General features: G+C 33.8%; 1 protein-coding gene across 1 annotated transcript; it reads left to right on the top strand.

The window, feature by feature from the left end:
- The first annotated feature begins 16,215 nt into the window (after positions 1–16,215).
- Positions 16,216–19,021, top strand: LOC100778672 (dnaJ homolog subfamily B member 4-like). The gene is made up of 3 exons (NM_001254269.2): positions 16,216–16,523; positions 16,877–17,322; positions 18,456–19,021. Exons 1-3 carry the CDS (start codon positions 16,359–16,361, stop codon positions 18,892–18,894), a joined length of 1,050 nt encoding a protein of 349 aa, NP_001241198.1. The 5' UTR covers positions 16,216–16,358; the 3' UTR covers positions 18,895–19,021.
- Positions 19,022–19,362: the final 341 nt, after the last annotated feature.

Genomic DNA, 19,362 nt, shown 5'->3' on the forward strand with positions numbered 1-19,362 from the left:
CTGCTGCAGGGCTTCTCCAAAGGGAATTGTTATCTCCAATTTCTTGAAGATGTTAAGGAACCAAGCTAATTGTCGCTCCTTGTCTTTCTTTGAGGGTACCAAAGGATATGGCACCTTTTTCCCTGTACATGGAGTATCCTTTTTCTTCTTCTCACGTGCTAGCTCACTCTTGGTCTTTCTTACTCCTTCTTTTTCCTTCTCTTTTTCATTTTTTTTTTCATTTTTTTCTTCTTTTTCTTTTTCTTTTTCTTTTCCTTCTCCATTTATTTCTTTCTCATTCTCATTTATTGATTTCTCCTTCAACTGGTCTTCTTCATATTTTTCTCCTTCTTCAATCACTAGCTCTTGGTCATCAACTGTTCTTCCCTCATCCTCAACAATGGTTGCCTTTCTGCCTCTGGTCATAACAACTTTGCATTCTTCTTTTGGATTATTTTCAGTGTTTGCTCCAAAAGGCTAGAAGAATTTTCTGCTAACTGTTTTGCCAACTAACCCACTTGGATTTCAAGGTTTTTGATGGCAGACTCTGTGCTCTTGTGGTTGGACATTGTGACCTGTATAAACTGACCTAGGGTCTCCTCCAGCTTAGTGGTTTTGTCATATAGGCTAGGACCTTGTTGTTGAGGCCTATTAGATGGTCCACCTTGGTCCTTGTTGAATTGATTTCCTAGATAGGACCTCCATTGCCCTTGTTGTTGGTTATAATTTGAACCATGATGAAAACCTGAATATCCGCCTGCATTAAAATTGGGTCTGGGTTGATTCCCCATGTAATTTACCTCTTGAGTTGTGTCATCTATGGGAATACAGCATCTGGACTCATGGGCTCCCCCACATATGCTACAACCTCCAACCTGCAAAACAGCTGAACGTGAAGGTTGATTAACATGAAATTGATTTAGCAACTTACATAATGTTTCAGTTAATGTCTCAAGCTGCTTGGACAACAACTTGTTTTGTGCCAATAATGCATCCTGAGATGAGAGCTCTAGCAAACTTTGTTTTGTGGGAATGTGAGTCGGATCACATAGTATGGCATGATCACTTGCAGCCATATTTTCAATTAGTTCCATGGCTTCTTTCGGAGTCTTCAATTTAATCTTTCCCCTTGCAGAAGCATCAAGCAGCTGCTTGGACTACGGCCTTAACCCGTCAATAAATATATTCAGCTGAATTGGCTCTGAAAATCCATTAGTCGGAGTTTTCCGCAGCAAGTCACAAAATCTTTCTTGAGCTTCACTCAAGGATTCATCTGGGAATTACTGGAAGGAAGAGATGGTTGCCTTTCCTTCTGCAGTCTTAAACTCGGGGAAATACTTCTTCAGAAATTTTTCTACCACTTCATCCCAAGTCTTAAGACTGTTCCCTTTAAACAAATGTAACCATCTCTTCACTTCTCCAGACAGTGAAAAGGAGAACAAACTCAGCCTTACAGCATCTTCCGGCACACTTGCAATCTTGACTGTATTGCAGATTTCAATGTAAGTCACTAGGTGTGCATACGGGTCTTCATTCGGTAGGCCATGAAATAAATTGCCCTGTATTAGCTGAATCAAAGAATGAGGATAAGTAATATTATGTGCTTGAACCTCTAGCCGCGCTATACTGGTGAAGAATTGCGGCACAATAGAACTGGAGTAATCTTCAAGGGTAACTCTTCTAGGTTGATCTTCAGCCATTATGTTAGCCTCAGATGCCCTTGTATCAAATTCCCTTGTCTGTGGAAAGATAGAAGACGACTTAGATGATTGAGGTTCCTCTAGAATTGTTGGTGTTGTCCTGCCCTGCAGTATTTTTCTTCTTCTTTCTACGTTGTTTCTTCTACAAGTGGCTTCAATTTCCAAATCCAATGCAACTAAATCACCTATAGAAGATTTACCTCGCATACAAAGCACTAGTAAGAGCAGCAGTTAACCAATTCAAGAGAAAATAAATTCTGAACTAACTAACTATTCACACAAAAATTAATAAAAGAATAAAGAATCAATGCCTACAAATTGAACTAAACTTTCCTAAATGTCTGGTCCATCCACTGCTCATTCACATGCCACTTTTTGTGTTCTGCGTTATTTGAAGCAAGCACCCGGATCAGGACTCTTCTTTCCAGCCAATAGCTCCCTCCAATTAAAAGCTTTTAGTGACTCAGATTGGGCAGGATGTCTTGATACTCGCCGCTCTATCACAGGGTTTTCCATTTATCTTGGTGATTCTCTTGTCTCATGGCGTTCTAAGAAATAACCCACTATTTCTCGTAATTCATCAGAAGCTGAATATCGTGCTCTCGCCACAACAACTTGTGAGCTTCAATGGCTCACTTATCTCCTCAATGATATGTATGTTTCTACTAAATAACCAGCTCTCCTATACTGCAATAATCAATCCGCTTTGCAAATCGCAGCCAATCAAGTATTCCATGAACGTACAAAGCACATAGATATTGATTGCCATATAGTTAGAGAGAAAGTTCAATCTGGTATGATTAAATTACTTCCTGTTGCTTCTCCACAACAGCTTGTCGACATCTTCACCAAGTCTCTCTCACCTTCAATGTTCACAATCTTATGTTCTAAGTTGAGAATGTTGAATCTCTATTCCCAGCTTAAAGGGGGATCTCACGAATAATAGTATGTTAGAATAATAGTTTGTTATAACTATTTTTTTGAGTATCTTTCACTTTCTGTTATAAGTTTTCTTCTTTCTCCACGTTGTAATATATATACATTGTTTTTGGCATTTTATTGAATAACGAGTGTGCATTATGCAGAGTATATTTTTCCTTGCCATTCTTATTTCATTTCTCGTCACTATAGCCTACTAGCATTCTAAGGTTTTGTTTTGTTTGAAATTTCTTTTTCTTAAGAATTCCAGCAAGATGTGATTTTTATTTTCTCTTTTTCTCTTCTATTGTGATCCAAAGATCTTTCCTTTCATTCCTTTTTCCATTTTTATTAAAAATATATTGATATTTGACTTATAAGAAGACCAACTCTTTTTTCTTCGGTCATAAGACCAATTTTGTTTCGTAGTACTTTCTATGTTTGATAAACAAAATATTTAAAAAAAAATAGTCTTGGATGAAAAGGAATATACTGTTACGTTTTATAAGAATATTTTGAAGTTGTATTTTGTATTAATTATTTTTATCAAAATATTTTTTAATAAATGTTGTGAATAAAAAAATATAAATGCATTCCTTTATGTTTTATAATTCTCATTTTTTAAAAAGTAACTAGTTTGGTCCTCTGTTAATTTGAAACTAATACGGGTAATTTTTTTTAAAAAAATTATGACCATTAAAAATGGTATCTTTAATAATTATTTTAGTATTTTTTTAAAAAATATTTTTTTTAAATTAGTATAATTTTGAACTTATGATTGTTACACATGACCTTTAGTAGTAATTTTCTATTTAACATCCAGTAAAAATGTTACTAAAAATTTTTGATGATATTTAAAAATATCATCAATCATAAATAAATGTTACTAATATATTTTCATGATATTTTATCAAATATTATGTATATCTCATTTTATTCAAATTTTAGTGGCATGAACTATTAAGAGTGGTTGATAAAATATCACAAAAATATATTAATAATATTTATTTATATTTGATAATATTTTTAAAATGTTACCAAAAGTTTTGAGGAATATTTTTATTAAATGTTAGAAAAAAAGTATTATTAAAAGTGAATAATAGACTACAACAATTTTAATTTATAAAGAAAAAGTCATAGCCCAAATTTCCAATTCTCAAAATTCAAATTCCTATCAAAGAAAGATTGCACAAAATTAAAGTTAAAACTGAAGCACTTGAATTCAAGCCCCAATCATAACCAATCAAGAACAACTGACTAAAAAATTTAGTTCACGACAAAAAATCACTACCCACCTCAACATCGTGTAGTGACAACACAGATGTTATTCATCTTTCTACAGGAAAAAGAAAACATCCAAATAACACCAGAGCACCACAGTGGTAGCAACATTTCATACATCATAACTTCAAAATTCAAACTAGAAACTAGAACAACATGCGGCCTAATATTTTTTAATCATCAACTCAAAAATAAATAAATCGAATAGAAGTAGGGACCTGGAGTTATAATCAACAAGTGTTGCCAATTCAATGAAGCAAGATCTTAGAGTTGTTGGTAACCATGCATTGCACAATGATGGAGGAGGAAGAAGGGTAGTGGAGACACAATGGGCAAAGTTTCAGGGTCTGTCGCCCACTGGGAAAAGTGAAACTGACGAGTGAGGAGGAAGAAAGGTATAGGGTAGGATTGATTGACCGAAAGAAAATGAAAAAAAAATGAATTAAAGTATAAAGAAAGAGGCATGGGATCCAGAGATGAAGCTAGGATTGAGTACTTGGAAGGCTAATTATGAACTTTGAGTTCATTCAGTTTACCAAAGAAAAAATTACTAGAAAGGAAATTAAAAGATCCTCAAATATTTTATATAAAAAGAGGAAACAGAAACATCTCTATAATACAAAATATAAAAAAATAGAATATTTTGTGATTTTTTTATGAAAAACAAATAACTAATTTATTAAGACTAACGAAGATAGTTAAAATAATTATTGTTAATTAATACTGTCATAAATTTTAGTTTATTTCAAAAAATATCTTTAACTTTTTTTTTTGGAAAGCAAATATAAGATATTATTAAGGAAAGAAGAGAATTAAAATGAGATCACAAAGCTGAAAGCTCAGTTCAAAGTACAGATATCGAAACCCGTGAAGATGGGTATACTAAACCCTTCTTTCCCCTTCCAAACCGGTTAAACTGATTCCAAAAACTCCCCAAAGCTCCAACCAAATAGGTCATCATATAAGTGTTTTAATGCACAACAAAGGTTGCATTTGCCACTCATAAAAGGGCGTTGCTAGGTGCACCCAGCAAAATTGCTGGTGTACCTAGCAATTCAATGAACTACCAACAATATCCTTCATTTAAAAAATAAAAGTTAATATATTTAAAAAAAAATTTCTTCTTCCGCGCCTGGTTTCTTTTTTGCTCGTGCACCCAACAATCTCCCAGCAAGCTTTCGTTCTTCTTCCTTCGTCTTCTTTCCTTCTTCCTCTGCGCCCTTCATTTGCTTCTCCATTTCAAATTTGGTTCCCTTCTTCTCCTTCGTGTAACAGGCTTTCGTTCTCCCCGGCTATTGGCATCCTTCATTGGCTTTCTTTGTTCGTTTCTTCCGCCATCCAGGTTAGTGTTCTAACCTCGTATCTCTTTAAATCGCGTAAATGGCCGTAGGATAGATGACATTAGTGACGTGTGGTGCTTGAGGTTGAAGACGAAGGTTCTTCCGCGAGAAGAACCTTCTTCCGCGCGTGTGAAAGTGGACATTGTGTATTGTAGCGGAAGACGGTGTTCTTCCGGGGGATCTTGCAGAAGAAAGGTGAAAAGGTTCTTCCGCGGGTTCCAGCGGAAGAAGGTGAAGAATATTCTTTCGCGGGATGCAGCGGAAGAACGTTGTCTTCCGCGAATCCCGCGGAAGAACCTGTGGAACCTTCTTCCGCAGGCTACATGTTCTGCTCGTGGAAGAACCTGCGGAACCTTCTTCCGCAAGGTACATGTCCTTCTCGCAGAAGAACCTGCGGAACCTTCTTCCGCAGGCTACCTATCCTTCTCGCGGAAGAAACTGTGAAACTTTTTTCGTGGACCATGTTTTGCTGTATATTGGTTTTTTTTTTCTTGAAAATTATGTCTGAACCACCAATTTATTGATATTATTAGTTAGTTTTTTATTTTATTTTCTATTACAAAGTGTATATGGTATTTAACTTACACAAACTCCCTAATTTTGATGCATCACCGTACTACAGGTTTATTGTATTTTGCTTTTTTTTTTTTTAATTATCCCTGAACCATGATTTTGTTCATATTATTAGTTAGTTTGTGTTATTTAGTTGCTATTAAAAATTGCATTTATATGTAAATTGAAATTATATTTGGTGTGATTTATATATGCATTAGGATGTCTAAATTGAATTGTTATTTGTTGTCATTTGGTTAGGATGTCTAAATGACTGTATGCACTACATAAATTATGTGGATTAGTTAGGATTCTTTTCCCCTGATGAATGAGACGGTTAAGAAAAAAACAAGCTAAGCTAGGATACTAATATGCACTAAACTCAAATGGGATTGAAGTTGTATTTAAATATTGTAATAGATACCTGTAGAACCAGAATGCAAGTGTTAGACTTGTAATTAAGAAAAAATATGAGACAAGAAAACAAAGTTCATGTCTTACTCTGTTTCTAAAATTATTTTGATATTGAAAAGAAATTTGTCTAATATAATCTAATAGCCTGTAACTTGTCTTATAAGCATGGGGATTCAAAGCTGATGCCATATGAGATAAGTAGAAACCTGTGAATCACAATTACAGCATCGCATCTCATCATCACACAATGTTACATTTAAGAATAACAGGGCTTGAAAAATGAGTGAATCTCATTTGTGAAGGTAGACATATGGAGTAAACCAAAACATTTGGGTCCTGTTGTTGTAACTTAACCAAAATTTCAACCTCTCCAAACCAAACCAATTGATTGCATGCACATAATGTTGTCTTTTTATAGGATTTAAAATAAATTGGTCCAAAGAACTACTTTGCATATCCTTTTAACCTCTTTTTATGCATAGCAAGCCGAGAACAGTGTCATATCACTTTTTTTAGTCGATAATTGAGATCATCACCTTTTTAAAAAAACATTGTGTAACATGATTAATAGAAATGAGGAGTAACTCACGGAAATCTAACTAATTGGTAAAGAATGAAAAATAAAAATAACTCAAATTACCTTGTAAAAGACTTTTTCTCTAAATTTAATAATTTTCTTTTAACCTTTTTGTCTCTTCACTCTCTATACTTGAAGAGGTGGTGGAAGAAATTCATTTTTGTGAACCTTGGCCCTTTTTGTAACCTTCAACCTTTAGGTAGGTCTCTCCCACTTTGGACAGAAATCTTAAAAAGAAAATTCATTTCTGGCTAATAGAATTCATAACAGAGAAAGACATAAAACGTTTCCCATCTAATATTATATTTTCTTTATGTGGGACAAAATACAAAGGGAAACTAATATGGCAAGGGGTTGATCTTATACACACATTCACATAGAGGTACCTCAAAGCTCCTAGATCATCCCTGTGATTATAATATTTGAAAATTGCATCAAAATGTGATGGATCATGATCTAGAAGACGACTGGGAACCTTATCTCTCAGATCATTGAAGCTCAGAAGACTGTAAGCTCTAAAACCTTGAAAATCTGGGAAAGCTTTAGGACTAATCATTTGATAAGCTAGCAAACTATTTAATTATTCAATTTCAGCTTTTAGGAGAATTTTGTCTCCTAAATTCTTTGTCTTATTTTCATAATACTAAACCAAAAAACAAAAAGAATAAACACACACAAACCAACTTCGTTAGGAAGAGAATGGCATGCCTTGATTCTACATGTCCCTCATAATCAAGCATAATGTCACACAAATTTGACATGACAATGTCACACATATCATAAGTGACAATGTCACACATATCATGAGAACATCATGTCCAAGAAACATTGAAAACTTAATTTGACCAAATTAGTAAGAAACATACAAAACATGTGTTTGAACAAATTTGTAATGACAAAGCTTTTTTACCAATTATTTGAATATTTAATTTGACCGAAAAAAGTAAATGTTCTTCATGATTTCAGATCATGGTTAGAACACGAGGTTTTGGTCGTGCGTTAGGAGCTGGTAGAGGTAGAGCCATTAGTGAGGATGCACATCAAGCAGATGTTCCTCGGCATCGCAGGCCTACTGCTTCAGCACGTAGGCAACGAGTTCGTGTGCGTGAGGACGTTACAGAGAGACCTGAGGATGTGCCTCAGTTGCATGAGGATGTTCCTCATGTGTCTGATGCTACCCTAGAGATGACAGGCGCATCATTAGTAGGGATGCTGGGGCGTTCAAGTAAGTTTAAAATTGTTTTGGCGTGGCATGTTCCACCTTCCGTTGTAATACAGAACCGCATCATGAGTAGGGATGTTGGGGCGTTCGAGTAAGTTTAAAATTGCATTTGGTGTTCTACCAACGGTGCATAACAACTCAATCAGTCCAACACATGAAAATTGATCATTACACATTAACATGGTGTTCACATCCATGTCATGTTTCAATTGCATACATTGGAAGTGAATGTTGTTACCTGTATCTTCGAGCGGTCGCTGGTAATGAATTTCATCCACCACTTGATTGTTGTTTAGCTGAAGGGTGTTACGTATTATGCTTTTAAGAGTTGAAAAATTGCACATGTTTGGTACTCTCATGGGCACTGGAGTAGAACTTTGAAAATAAACCTCACACTCCTTGTGAATGACGGCTCTATTTGGAAAAATGAATGCCAACCTTGAGTTGACGATCGTCTGAGATGAAGTTTCTCCTAAGAATGCCATTGTTTATCAAAATTTCTTTTGACAGACTGTGAATACCACTTGCTGTTGAGTACCATGGACATGCCCATGTCTCATTTATATACACGGCCCAGGCAGGTGCATGGCTTCACTTTTAACAGACCCGTGACCATTTTTGTTTTTAAGTTTACAAGTAAAGCATTGTCGTGTCACGTCAGTAATTGTCGTGTCACGTCAATCAATGTCGACTCATGCCAGTAATTGTCCTATCACGTAATTGCTTTTAAATGGACAAGCTAGGCAATTTGTTCACGCAACAATTCATTAGTATTTCAATACTGATTAATTACATGAACAGAAATCCAATCGTAAATATAGATACATAAATATTACAAGTTCAGTGTCTGCTTAGGTCTACATGCGTTGTATTAATTGTCATTAGGCTTAAGTAGTGTTGCATTCTACCTACACCTACATATGCAGTTGACCACTGTTTTGCCTCCGGATACGAATTGCTTGACCACAACAACGCCATAGGCGATAAGGGACAACGATCATTCAGATAAACCTGTTGTGAGTGAAATTAAAATAATAACTTAAACAGACAAACCAACTCATTCAATAATTGAAATTATTTAAGTAAACGAATTTTCAATGGACTTGAACAAAATGACTGCCAAACACATGACCAACACATATCATGCGGTGTGTAGAAGAATCGGCCGGTGGTCGACTTCTAAGAGGAAAAAATGTGAAGCTCTGTTGTCGTGACAACGATACAAGGATTACATTATATCTTGACGCAATTACATATCCCATATCCGTTATATCCATCCATTTGTCCATACTAACCTAAATCACAAAAAAAATACACGTGTCACTCATGTAAACATTATTTATATAAATAAAAAGCATAAAAACACATACCTTGGATAACCCATCCACGTGTAGGGACAACCTCAGCTGTTCATATCTCTCCGTGCCACCAAAGATCTTTATGTAGTCTTGCGACCATTTGCCAAGTTCTTTAATCAATTCGTTACGCATCATGGCCCAACACTCTTCTCTCATACCTAACAAAGTGGAAACTGATCGATATCCACAATTACCATCCGCTTTTACATCAACAACGTCCTCAATGAAACCATGCATAAATGGCGCAAATTGATCCAACATCGGGATCATCCTTGCTGGCTTCGATGGTTCAAAAGATGATGCATTGGGTCTGACTGAGGTGTTGCTGTTTTGAACCGAATGATAAGCATCAACATACTCCCAATAAGATGGATCACGCTTTGTCGATCTTTCGCTTATTTTCATTTCTTTCTTCGGGGCACCTTTTGTCTTAACCTTTGTTGGAGAAGGATACATAGAGGTCTCATCGAGAAACGGGAATTCTCGGAGTTTACTCTTGAGAGTAACTTTCCCGCAAACATCAAGTTCCTTGAATCTTTTATATATTTTATCCATCTCTTCCTTGATGCTCACTTCGGCCTCACATAGCCCCTGGTCTGAAAAACTAAGTCTTCTCCAGTACATATGGACTGCATCCAATGGGATGTTGCCTCCATCATACCTTTGTAGCTCGCATGCACAAGGAAGACCTAGCGTGGTTCTCAAGACACAACCACAAGAAGACAGATTGTCTTTGAAATGACGTACGCGCTCAAACTCAATCAAAATTTCATTTAAAGCGTACCTTGACACCATTCCCAGAAGCCTCTTGTATAAGGTTTTCTTAAAAACATGACCAACGACATGCGTACTTGTTTCGAATGATGCTCTAATTTCAGTGTGTTGCAGTGTCATCATGTTGTTCATTGCATCCCAAACATTACAGAGGTCTCCAACGCTATTCTGTAATACCCTTTTCAAAGACCAATGAGCATATTCAACCCTACATTTAAAACACACAACAGACAACACAAATTAATAACAATCATTTATACTAAAACAATCATTTAAACAAACTTGACAAAAATAATAAAACATGTAAATACCTATTTGTTGTTGTGTTGCCTAGGTGCATCACCTTATTCGTCCAGACCGTGATAAACTTCTCCTTGTGTGGGACAATCCATGTCTCACATACGTAGTCAACGAACATTGGCCACGGGGAACACACTACTTGAAACCTTTGAAGTTGCTCAGGGAACTCCTGTTCCGAAGGACAATCTACCAAGTTACCCCAGCTATCCATTACGTAGTCTCAGGCATTCTTCTGACTAATTAGCAATTTGCACTTTGCCTTCACATTCTTGTCTATGTGAAACCTGCACAACAAATTAGTACACTCCGGAAACACAACTTTCACAGCATTCATCAGGGCTAGGTCTCTATCTGTGACAATAACAACAGGAAAGCGATCGTTTCTTAAAAAAGGCCTCGAAACCATTCCAATGCCCATACAAGATTGTTCACGCGCTCACCCTCCGGATATGCAAACCCAGCAGAGAAAGTCATCCCGTTTGGTGTCACCCCCACAAAGTCAAGCAATGGGAGCCTGTACCTATTTGTTTTGTAGGTACTGTCTATCAAAAAAACAAGATGACATGTGTTACATAACTTAACTGCATCTGGGTGACACCAAAACAAATCACGCACCACATCTTGATCCTTCAATCTATGCCAATGAATGTATTGGTCACGTTTAAGGAGCCTCATTAGGTGTTGCATTTCAGTGTCATCTCCTCTGATTGAAGAATGATATGCACTTCTTGCATTGTAGATTTGTTTGATTGTGGTGCAACTGTTGGTGTTGTGCTCCTTCAACGTTAGCTGGATGTTTCTTGGTTTCACATTCGACTTCGTCATATCAGCAATGATATTCTTCTCATCATCTGTCAATCTCCCAGCATATGGATGTTCAACTAAGGTCTTTGCCAATTCATGGTTGTGAATCCCACATATCAGCTTCACCGTCCAACCTTCACCTCCATGCATTGGTTTTCCACGAATCTTAAAGGGACAACCACATTTTCTAGTGCATGTGTCTCTTCTAACAAATTCTTTCTTCCTACACTTGTACTTACCGCTCCTTTCACACCCAATTAACACAAATGAAGTTCTTCCTCTGCTACCAGTATATGTATCAGACCTCATAATTACTGCAACAAAACCGTTTTCATGGGCAACCGTTCGAGTCCACTGCAAAACATCTTCTCGGGTTGCAAAGACCTAGGACACTACCACGACATATTAATTTTTACACAAATCATACATTAGACCAAACAACTCAAACTGATCGACATGATTAACTGAGAAGTATTAAAAGCGTCTGAACAATCAACATGTCCTTCATTCACACCACAATCTTGTTCATATTGAAAATCCATATCAACTTCTTCGGACATCGTACTGTAATATGCCCATTAATCTTCGTCCATCTTAATTCAAACTATAACTATCACCTAATTCAATATTCAACTAAATAATTTGAACAATACAGCAACCCAAAAAAATTTACAAACTATGAATATCAAACTAATTCAACATTTGACAACCTCACACAAATATTTAATCTACATATACATCAATATTTTAACAACAACCAAATTCAACTTTTAATTACATAATTTCAAAATTATAAACAACAAAGTTCATTTAACCAAAAAATACTTCAACCTAGGCAAAAAAATCAACACTTCAACCAAGAAATATATTTTTATGTTTCACATAAATTACAAATAGAATTAACCAAAATAACGTTCAAAATAATATTAAAACTAAAAATCATAAAACAAATTAATCCACGGAAGAAGGTTTCTTCCGCGATTGACATTACAACTGTGGAAGACAACTTCTTCCGTGGAGTCTCGCGGAAGATGTCTTCCGCGAGATTCCACGAAAGAAGATTTCTTCCGCTATTGACATTACAACTGCGGAAGATAGCTTCTTCCGCAGTAGTAATGTCAACAGCGGAAGAAAACTTCTTCTGTGGAATCTCGCGGAAAATGTTCTTCATTTGCTTCAAATCAGACACTTACATCATTCCACTACCCAAAATAAACAATGATACACAGAAAAACTATGTACCTTAGTTGACAAATATCACACCAAAGCAGAGCACAAGCACAACCAGCACGGAGAAATATTGCACAACACAAGCACCACAGAGAAACAAAGAAAGCAACGATGAAAAAAAAATAGCTTTTTATAAAAGAAAAATGTTCAGGGGTATTTTGGGGTTTTTGAAAAATTGTTGGGTGCACCAGCAATGTTGCTGGGTGCCCCTAACAATTCCCCTCATAAAAAGAGAAAGAGCACCGAGGAACCTTAGCCTGGATCCAACTCCATGATTTAATCTTCACCAAGTCCAACGCTTTATCCCCGTATGGTTGAACCCCATTGAAACACCTCTAAATTAATTGGATTAAATAGTAGTTTATTTTATTTTATGTGGAAGTAGTAGTTAATTTAATGACACTATACCTCTAATCATATACCTCTACCCATAGTGTCTTCTAGTGTTAATAGATCAATAAATACACGCGAAAATAAGTTAGTGTTCCATTAATAAATTTTATCAAATGAAGGATATAAAAGAAAAATTATAATTTATATCATACATTTTAAAATAGGTTTATATTTCTTATAATTAGGACAAAAAAATACTTGTTTATTTCTTATATAAAGGATGAAATGAAACATTTTGTATATAAAAAATCTTAAATATTATCATTTGCATAGTCAAATCTCACACACACACATATATAAAGGAGGAATTAAATTACATTGATGTAACTTTGATAACTATTATATTATTCAATAACTTTCAATTGAATAATATTTTCTTAAAACTCACTGTTAGATTGAATTTTTTTTTCACATAGATCACATATGTAAAATTTTATATTAATCCAAAATAATTTGTTACTTCGTTTATATAAATTAAAATTAACGTAATATAAATATTTTAAAATATATTAAAATATGAACCATTTGTTTATCTTCTTCTTCTTGTTGTTGTTCAATTTTGACAAAATTTGATACATACAATCTTGATAATATGTAGATATAATTCAATGATTGAATTAATAAAAATTATATTCTAAATCAAATTATAAAAATGGTCTAATAGTTATTAAAGTTACATTGTTGTCAAAGTTACACCGGTGTAACTTTAATAACTACCACACCATTTTTTTCAACTTTTGACATTGTTTTTTTAGCCTTAATAATCAAAATTGTTAACGAACATGACTTGTTACTATCAAATATTTAGACTATATTTAGAGGTTTGTATAGGTTTTAAAAACAGAAAGGAGGTGTGTTTAATTTCCTTAAACCTTAGGATAAACATGTGTATGTTTCTCAAAAGATAGAAAGACATAAGTGATTTCTTTAAACCTCATGGAGTTATACATTCATTATATATATAATTATCTTAGATATAATATTTCTTAAGATTCTAATTGATTGACGATGTCAAAATTGACACTAACCAGTATAACCATTAACCTCTTTATTTTATTATCCCTAATCTTAAATTGATTAAAAAATTGTGGATTATAAATCTTTTATTTTCTAGTGGCAAATTGTGTTTATTTCATTTTCTCATGAATTTTCATAGTTAAATTGCCGATGACTTCAATCAACCTTCATTCATATATTTTCCCCCTCCTTTTATATAAAATATATCTAATATATATATATATATATATATATATATATATATATATATATATATATATATATCATTGAAGATTCTAATTATCTTTTATCTCAAATCGATGATCGTCAAAGGAGTCTAACTTGGTTAAACAAGAGTGTAAAAGTTGTTATAAATCTACTAACACTATCTTTGATTCTCACAAATGAAAATAAATCTATGATAATATCATGGATTATAAATCTTTTATTTTCCATTAGTAGACTATGTTTAATTGGTGACGACTTCAATCAATCTACATTCATATTTTTTTGTTCTCCTTTTTTAATATATATATATATATATATATATATATATATATATATATATATATATATATATATATATTAAAAAAGTCATGGGGATCAAGTCAAGGCCCCCCTCAAAGTAACATAAGTGCATTTGTCCTTGGTAGGAAGCACACTAAATAGTAAAATTTTCCTTTCAAATAATCTTTCCTTCTTAGCAACCAAATTATTCTAAGAGTGCCTTTGGATAGAAAATTTTAACTGAGTAAAGTAATTTATCAGAGAATTTGAATTTTTGTAATCTAGAATTCATTGTTAGGATATTTTTTTGTGAAAAATTTAAAATTTTGGAATTTTAAAACAGAATTTTAAACAACTAAAATTGTGGAATTTCAATTTCCTTCTAAAATGTGAGAAATTGAAATTTTATTCTTAGAGTCTTCTTTAAGAAATACCGTTTGAGCTCGTGCAACATCGATCCAGGAGCGTAGAGGAACACCTATAACTAACACACCAATCATATCTTATTTTTTTTTTCATTCATTTTTTTTCACCCTCATCATTTTAATTTTTTTTATCCAAAAATAAAATTTTGAAAATAAAAGAATTTGAATTGAAGTATTTGAAATTCTTAGAATTTAAAATTTCTCAGAATTTTTAAATTCCCCCTTGTAAATCCATTGACAATGTCTTTGATTCTCACAAACGAAAAAAAAATATAATAAAATCATGGATTATAAATCTTTCATTTTCCACTAGTAAGTTGCGTCTATTTCATTATCCCATGGATTTTCATTGTTAAATTATGGATGACTTCAATCAACCTATATTGTCTGTCCTTGGTAAGACCCATATTAAATAGTAAAAAATTTCTTTCAAATCACATTTTCTTCTTAACAACCAAATCATCTCTTGGAAAATTCAAAGATACAATATGGGTTTATAATTTTAAAGAAATTAATAAATTATGGCAATTAAAATTAATTATATTAAAATTTAAAACACTTATAATATTAGTGTGAGATTGGTGACAAACTAATCATTTTGAATAACATTACAAATTTAAAAAGACTAAAACATGATTTTAAAATGTAAAAGACCAAAGCAAGAATTACTAAACATAAGAACCAAAAGAATATTTTTAACTAATTATTTATAAGTGATTTTATATCTTTTAAATGTAGGGAGATTATCTTTGTGATAAGATATGAATTTGATAAACTTTTTTATCTTGTTTTTCATACACATTAGATGGCAAAACTAGATAGCATTATATTATGTTATAAGTGTTCGAGTAAGACCAAATTAATTAATTTATTCCAATAATCAATTATTTTTTTATAATCAATATTTCTCTCTCAAAATATTTTACACTACAAAATAAACTGTTGATTAAATATTTTTAACTAGAAATTTAATAAAATTCACTTGACAATTGAAGAAAAAAAATAAAAAATTATGATTTAAATCTTTTTTACCAACCAAAATTATTAAATAACTCCGTTCTAAAATAATAATCATCACAAATTATTCTACACAGATAAAACAAAATATTATAAGAAGTATTAACGAAAAAATGTAATTAAGATAATATTAAAAAATTAAAATAATAATTACTTTAAAATAATTTTTTTATTACACGACAAATTATAATGAAAGAGTAATAATAAATAATAATAACTAATATTTACGGAGAAAAAAATATATTTTAAACTAGATAACAGCTTACAATCAATCAATGATTTTCCAAAACATCCTAGAAGAAATAGAAAACCATCAACCGCAACCGTGTAAATTTCTGGAACTTTCCACCATGATCGAGATCCTACACCTGTAGAACACTAACTTCAATACCCGAATGATTTAAACACCGTATTCCTTCGACACCATTATCATCAACAACCTCAAATTCCAAGCACAAGTTCTCTGAGTTGTTTTGTGAGATAGCACATAGCATAGCAAGGAAGGAGTATTACAACCGAAACCCTGAAGAAAAAAAGAGTAGAGGAAGAAAAAACACCTGCACCACCAACGATGGGTGTGGATTACTACAAGATCTTGCAGGTTGATAGGAGCGCCAAAGACGACGACTTGAAGAAGGCTTATAGGAAACTTGCTATGAAATGGCACCCTGATAAGAACCCCAACAACAAGAAAGAAGCTGAAGCTAAGTTTAAGCAGATTTCCGAAGCATACGAGGTATGTTTTCATAAGCATGTTGCAATTTTTTTTTTTTATCTTTTTGTGGAATTGGGAGTTAAATAGTGAAACTAGATCAAATATTTCATCTGGGTGTTGCTCACTTCTTCTTCTTCTATTGTGATTTCTGATGTTTTTCCATAGGGATGTTGCAATTTTGTAGCTTTTTATGAAATTAGGAGTGAATTAATTCATCTGCTATTGTGATTTCTAATGTTTTTTTCATTAGGGTATGCAAAATTTTGAGTTTTTATTCTTCTGAAATTAGGAGTGAAACAGTGAAATCTAATAGAGAGGTTGGTCTGGGGGTGATTCTTACTCTTTTTTTTTTTTTTCCGTTGTGATTATTGAAGGTACTTAGTGATCCCCAAAAGAGAGCAATCTATGATCAATATGGAGAAGAGGGTCTGAAGGGTCAGGTTCCTCCTCCTGATGCTGGTGGTGCTGGAACTGGAACTACTTTCTTCTCCACAGGAGATATCCCGGGTTCGTTTCGGTTCAATCCGAGGAATGCCGATGACATTTTTGCAGAGTTCTTTGGTTTCTCAAGCCCATTTGGTGGAATGGGTGGGAGAGGTGGTGGCGGCAGTGGTGGTGGCATGAGATCAAGGTTCCCTGGTGGGATGTTTGGTGATGATATGTTTGCATCTTTTGGGGAAGGGGGAGGAGTACATATGAGTCAAGGTGCATCTCGGAAAGCTCCTCCCATTGAGAGTAAATTGCCCTGCACTCTTGAGGAGATATATAAAGGGACTACAAAGAAGATGAAGATCTCTAGAGAAATTGCAGATGCTAGTGGGTGAGTAGAAGTTATTGCCATGCTATTTCTTCTTCTATGTTTGAGAATCTTCTGGGTTTCTTAGTTTTTGTTGTTGTGTATGTGATATGATATCTAACATGTTAATTTTGTGCATGACTGAAAATGGTTGAACTTTCAATTGGTTGCAGAAAAAGTATAAATGGATTCACTAAGGAGAAACTAATTGATCCCAATTTTCATGACTGCAGTCTGCGATTTTCACTTATGTTGATTGCTTGGCCTGAAAAATTACACTTGAGAACATGCTCATCGGCTGTCCTTTGTGAATGCTATTTTAGCTATCCAGTGACTTGCTTTATTTTTTGGTGCATCTATTCCATCTTCTGTGTGCAATGTTCAAGCCTCCATTGATAGGTGTTTTAGTTTACACAATGGTTAATGCTTAAACGGTCTTTTTGTTAGTGTCGTTTGCTTTATTGTTTGAAGAAGAAAATTGCGTGCTACTTTCTAGTAATTATAATCAACAATGCTATTTGTATTTTGAAACATCCTGCAGTTTATCTTTTATACGCAGTAAAGTTTGTACACCCTCTCATCTTTGTGTTCAAGACATTCTTGAAGTTCTTACTATAGCTCCAAATTGAATTAAAACACTTTTAATTGCGATAGTTTTGCCTTGGGATTTTTAATATAGAAAATTTTCCAGGTTTTAACTTCTTATACAATAATTACTTCAGTTTGTCTGTGAGGCATTTGACGGATGGTGGTGGTGGATGTTCTGTTAGTGTTTTATTTCAATTTATTTTGGTACTTGTCATTCCCAGTAATGAATTTATGGAATTTAAGCTTGAAATAATAAGGGTTATTGATCTAACAAGTTAGTTAGTGCCTGACAAAGAACTTCTACTCTATAATCATTGTTTAGTTATGCTAACACGACAAAAATGCATTATTATAAACCCTTGTGCTGGAAAGTGTTCTTTTTTCTACGATCTTATGAGTAATGCCCCTTTAGGCGTGTATACACATAATCTTTTTGAATGAAATTGTGATGTTCAAGGATTATTTTAATGTGCATTCAGAGTGTACTTGCAGTTTCTTTTGATAATTACTTGTTAATTTTCATTCTGTCTCAAACCAATTATTGACGCATTCTCTTTCTTGTGGTGCAGAAAAACCATGCCAGTAGAGGAAATCTTGACCATTAATGTCAAGCCTGGCTGGAAGAAAGGAACAAAGATCACATTCCCTGAAAAGGGAAATGAACAGCCAAACGTGATGCCTGCAGACCTTGTTTTCATCATTGACGAAAAACCGCATGGCGTCTTCACTCGTGACGGAAATGACCTTGTTGTCACCCAGAAGATTTCTCTTGCAGAGGCATTAACTGGTTATACAGTGCACCTCACTACCCTAGATGGTAGAAACTTAACCATACCAATCAACAATGTTATTCATCCCACTTATGAAGAGGTTGTCCCAAGAGAAGGAATGCCACTTCCAAAAGATCCATCAAAGAAGGGGAATTTGAGGATAAAGTTTAACATCAAGTTCCCAACTAGGCTCACTGAAGAGCAAAAAGCAGGAATCAGAAAACTCTTAAATGCCTAAGCGTGAGATAGTATAGTATTTGTCAGATTCCCCCCTGGGAACTACTTTTTTTTTTTTTTTGTGAAGATGTAAGATATACCAATATATTTTGGTTGATTCCCCCTGCGAAAAAATTTTGATTTGATTATTTTTGTGTGGTTTATCAGTTAATAATGTGCAAAGCTTTTAAATCCTTATAATATTATAGCAAGGGATCAACTATCGTTAGGATTACATGCTCAAAATGTTTGCTTCTCAAAAAACAAAAAATTGTTCAAAATGCTTAAATAAAAAGGAAATGTTTTTGGCACCATGTAGCTTTGCATATAGTTTATTCTTGTAAGGGAGCAATAGCAATCCAAATCAATGTAAATTTAACTCATAAAAGGTGCTATCTTAGATTGCTTTTACACCCTGACGGGGAGTCCAAATTTAGATTCGGTTCCTTTAATGTACATTGTTTCGTTAATGATGAGAAAATTAATTGAA

This window comes from Glycine max, chromosome 12, assembly GCF_000004515.6.
Source record: "Glycine max cultivar Williams 82 chromosome 12, Glycine_max_v4.0, whole genome shotgun sequence".
NCBI lineage: Eukaryota > Viridiplantae > Streptophyta > Magnoliopsida > Fabales > Fabaceae > Glycine > Glycine max.

Bases quoted from the DNA above. Each gene is read 5' to 3' on its own strand.
- LOC100778672 (NM_001254269.2), top strand. From the start codon at position 16,359: ATGGGTGTGGATTACTACAAGATCTTGCAGGTTGATAGGAGCGCCAAA. The intron at 16,524-16,876 runs GTATGTTTTCAT...TGATTATTGAAG, and splicing joins AGATTTCCGAAGCATACGAG to GTACTTAGTGATCCCCAAAA. The intron at 17,323-18,455 runs GTGAGTAGAAGT...CTTGTGGTGCAG, and splicing joins GAAATTGCAGATGCTAGTGG to AAAAACCATGCCAGTAGAGG.